At 47.0% G+C, this 4,500-nt stretch overlaps 2 protein-coding genes across 2 annotated transcripts in view; one reads left to right on the top strand and one right to left on the bottom strand.

Moving 5' to 3' along the window:
* GNAT2 (G protein subunit alpha transducin 2) overlaps positions 1-380 on the top strand; it is an 8,017-nt gene extending 7,637 nt beyond the window's left edge. The window contains exon 9 of the mRNA XM_005426800.2: positions 1-380. This exon is cut by the window's left edge and continues 256 nt beyond it. The gene's annotated coding sequence lies outside the window, so the exon portion shown is untranslated.
* An 846-nt stretch (positions 381-1,226) lies between these two features.
* The window catches only part of GNAI3 (G protein subunit alpha i3), a 30,294-nt gene continuing 27,020 nt past the window's right edge, over positions 1,227-4,500 (bottom strand). Inside the window, exons 7-9 of the mRNA XM_005426799.1 lie at positions 3,562-3,715; positions 2,324-2,517; positions 1,227-2,249 (exon numbers count right to left, since the gene is read on the bottom strand). Coding sequence (XP_005426856.1) covers positions 2,327-2,517; positions 3,562-3,715 — 345 coding nt within the window. The 3' untranslated portion in view covers positions 1,227-2,249; positions 2,324-2,326. The remainder of the gene's footprint in view (positions 2,250-2,323; positions 2,518-3,561; positions 3,716-4,500) is intronic.

Below are 4,500 nucleotides of genomic sequence, written 5' to 3'. Positions count from 1 at the left end.
GAATAGGAATATTGAGGGAATTTGGGAGGTAGGATAGACATGGCCTCCTTGCAGCCCATTCCTGCCCTTGGATCAAAGCTGGATTAATCCAGGATGAAATTTCTGGGGAAGGTGGAGGCTGTGTTACCCCCAAGTCGCTCCTGGGAACCAACCTCAGTCCCTCAGTCTTTCCTGGGAACCAACCTCAGCCCTTGGCAGGACAAATCAGGGGTTTGTGGGGTTGTTTTGGGCCCTAAATGGAGGGAATTTCTCAGGCAGGAGGGGCTGGGGAAGGGAATCCCAACTCCAGCCCAGCAATGGGCTGGATAAAGAGGAAATGGTTACTTGAAAGATTTTCATTCTGCTACTTAGAGCTGCATTTGCTCTGTCTGTTTGTAAATAATCCATAGATGAGCCCTGTATCCATCCTCTCCCTGTTTCCTGCAGAGATCTCCCAACCAGCTTCATTTAGCTGTAGGAAAACACAATAAAGGAATATGCATGATGTGGATGTTCTTCCTTTCTCCCATTTCCACTTTGCTCCATTCCTGTGTCCCAGAGCTTGGATCAAGGGATATTTCACCTGCTTTGTATCCATTCTGGGGGTGTATGGATCTCTGGATCTCACCTGGATCATCCCATGGCCACTGCTGGGCTCCTGGGGGGTGGGATTTGGGTCATCATGCCAAAAACCTTCCTGGCCAGCACCTCTGGATGAGATGAAGCTCCTGGATGAGTTTAAAGGATGAGTTATCCCATGTAGGGATTGCTGGAAGGGAATTGTCAAACAGACACAGCTCCAGACAGCTTGGGAAAGATTCCAGAACAGGGAATCTCCCTCAGGGCTCCCCCTGCCAGCACACACCAGCCTCCCTGAGGAATTGATCCTGGATTTCTAAGCAAGTGTTCTGAGAACAGTCCAAACTCCATCCCACAGAAGTGCCCAGAGCAGAATTCCCAAGGGGCTCACAGCAGCCAGTGAGATTTGGACTACAAATAAGCAGTAATTATCCATCTGCCAATAATCCCATGGGCAATGGGATTCCTGGCATGTTCCAACTGTGCCAGCACGACTCAAGTCTTTGGGAGCAGCACACCACCACCAGTGGTGGGTGATAAAGCACAAGGAACCTCCCTGTCCAGAAAATTCCACCCAATTCCCATCAAAGCTCTTTCTCTCCTTCTCCAGCAAAGCACAAAAGCTGGGAACACTCCTGGAAAAAGGAAGAATAAAGTGGAGAAAAGGCTACAATCTTTACTCACCATTTTAATACTGCCAACAAGTCTAACAGATCCAACTGTACACATGACAAACTGGGAGGAGTCTGGATGCAATCATGGATCAGCAAAGGAATGTAGGACTGGTTAGGGATGGCACTAAAGGGAAATGGGGATTTGGCACCACACAGACAAAGTAAAGGCATGCTCAGGACAGGGCTGGGCAGGGAGGGCCATGGGAAAGGCAGCACTGAATAATGCACCGTTTTCATCCCAAAAAATGCACAGGAATCAGTGGTTTGGGAGCTGGGAAGCAGCAGATTTCCCCCCAGCCAGGGCTCAGCTCCTCTCCCCACTGAGCTAGGGTTATGCTGAGCACAAATCCCTTCCCATAAAACTGGCATAAAACTGGGCTCAAACCCCCAACAGAACCTAAACCCTCCTTCTGCTGCAGGAGCCTTTCCCAAAGCCTGGGGGGAGCAGGATGGTAACAAATCACACATGGAAAAAAAGCTCTAAGGATCTCTTGGTAGCTGCAGAAATATTAAATCCTGGCCATAGCAAGTGTTAAAAACAAGGAATTCCTGCTAAGAGGAATATTTTCTGCAGGATCTGCTCACATGTGCATAGTTAAGTGATTTTTTTTTGTTGCTTTTTTTAATTATTATTATTTTTAAAACAAGGTTTGCAAATAAAGAAATAAAGTTTAGTAAAGTTATAGTTTTCTCGATGGAAAAAAAAAAAACCTTAAAAACAGACTAGTGGTGGCTTGTTAACCAAAGGAAGAGAGAAAGCTACATATCCAAGGTCTGGAATCCAGCTGGAATCCACTGCACATCCTGGAGATCACGTCGTCCAACGATGCCAGGAGGATCTACTCCCACTACGTGGCTTCACTGTGCCCTAATTCCACATCCCACAGCAATAAAAGGTCCCTAAGACAGAAGATTGTGCTAAAGAATTCCAGGATTCCACATGTTCTCTGCTCCTGGGTCATGCTCGTCGCTGTCCCCACGAAGCAGCAAGAGGCTGGGGCTCACCAGGCAGAAACACTGGGAAGGAAACCAGGAATGTAGAAGGGAGCAGAGAGAGCCCTTCCCAGCGGGACACCCAGAGCTGGATTTACCTCTCAGTAGAGCCCACATTCCTTGAGGTTGTTTTTGATGATGACGTCGGTGACGGCGTCGAAGACGAACTGGACGTTCTTGGTGTCGGTGGCGCAGGTGAAGTGGGTGTAGATCTCCTTGGTGTCCTTCCTCCGGTTCAGATCCTCAAACTGGCACTGGATGTAGGCGGCTGCCTCCTCGTACGTGTTGGAGCCTGCAAAGGAGAAGATCCCTGGCTTTGCCCACCGGCTCACGGGAGCTTTTAAGTCCATATTAAGCCGCTTGCAACCATCTGCCTTATCCAGCTACAAATCCAAATCCACCATTAACTCCTTCTGGGAGACCTGAAGTCTGTTCTCTGGGCAGTGACCTTGGATATGAGATCCAGGGATTGCTATGTGCTGGGACAGCCAGGCTCCACAAAGAGCAACAAATCATGGGAGCCATGGGCTGGAAGGGACCTTCAATCCCACCTTGTTCCACCCCTGCCAGGAATAGGGACACCTTGTTGCTCCTGTCCAGCCCAGCCTCAAGCACTTCTAGGGACAGGGAATCCATAGCTTCTCTGGGAATCACAGAAATCAACAGCTTTGAAGAGATTTGAAGGATTTTTTAAACATGTAAATGTGCCCAGGTAAAACCTTCCACCTGTGTGGAACCACAGCAGGGACGGGTTCTGGAACAATCCACACTGAACACGCACACTCCAGGGTAGACAGGAGCCAGAGCAAGATGTGGTTAAATTCCACAGCCTCTAAAATTGAATTTGAATGGAATTATTGTCCCAGTTAGGTGTGGAAATGGGGAAAAGACGTTCACAGAATCACAGAATCAAAGAATAATGAGGTTGGAAGAGACCTTTAAGATCATTGAGTCCAACCCATGCCCTAACACCTCAACTAAAGCACCAAGTGTCATGTCCAGTCTTTTTTTAAACACATCCAGAGATGGTGATTCCACCACCTCCCTGGGAAGAGCATTCCAGTACTTCATTATTCTTTCAGTGAAAGAAAGAAAATCCCCTCGATTTGTTGGAGTGCAACACTTTATTCCAGGGAAGGACAAAGGTTGTTCCCAACCACAGCTCTTCCAAGAAAACGAGCACCAGCCAACTGAACAGGCCAGAATTGTCCAGGAGGCAAAGGGAAGGAATTGGGGGGAAAGTTTGTAACTGATTCTGGGTTGTGCAAGGCTCTGACTCACTGATTGCTGGCCCAGTGACACAGATGATCCCACGACCCCAGAGATCTCAGCCTACCTGTGTACTCTGGGTAGCAGATCGTTAGTGGGCTCTTCTTAATCTTCTCCTCAAACAGGTCTTTCTTGTTCAGGAAGAGGATGATGGAGGTGTCTGTGAACCATTTGTTGTTACAGATGCTGTCAAACAGTTTCATACTCTCATGCATCCGGTTCTGGAAAAGGAAATCCAACAGGGGAGACGTTAGGGAAGGGTGGGATGGGGGACAGAGGCTCTGCTGCACAGGCCAGACTCAAAATTGAGGTGTCACTGCCACATCCTCACTGCCATTGCCCCAGGAGGAGCACAGGGGTACAGTTCACCTCCTCCTGTTCCTTCCTGGAGTGACTCACACGCAGAGAGCAAGGCATGAGAACAACTCCAGGCACCTCCCAGCAACCAGGAAGGTGGAAAACCTCATGGATGGGTTGTATTTATCATTTTGTGGGGCAAGATTTCACTGGTTTATCCAAAGAGTGCTTGTCCTTGCAGCTCCCAGTCAATTTAACAGAAGGAGTGTCACCACATTTCTCTTCATGGAGAAAAGCAAGGCACAATTCTTCCCAAGAATATTTCCGTGTTTCACATTCTCTGAACCTCAGAGAAAGAAAACACAATTCTTATCATTTGCTGTGCCTGTGTTTGTGCAAAAGTAAAATGCAATATGGAGATTGTTTACCCAAAGTGATGGTGTTTTGTTTCCTTGGCCTTTCAGGGCCAAGTGTGTGTGTGTGTTGGGACTGTTGGCTGACAGTCATGAGATTCTGGGCAGTTGTGTGCAGAGCTGAGTGCTTGGCAGATATAGAATATAATATAGTATAGAATACAGAATTAGTATTAATAGAATATAGTATTAATAGAATATAGTACAGAATATAATACAGAATATAGTATAGAATAGAATATAGAATTAGCATTAATAGAATATAGTATTAATAGAATATAGTACAGAATATAATA

This window comes from Geospiza fortis, unplaced genomic scaffold, assembly GCF_000277835.1.
Source record: "Geospiza fortis unplaced genomic scaffold, GeoFor_1.0 scaffold26, whole genome shotgun sequence".
Lineage (NCBI taxonomy): Eukaryota > Metazoa > Chordata > Aves > Passeriformes > Thraupidae > Geospiza > Geospiza fortis.
The sequence above is the reverse complement of the archived record's forward strand: the minus strand, read 5'-3'. Positions and strand labels throughout refer to the sequence as shown.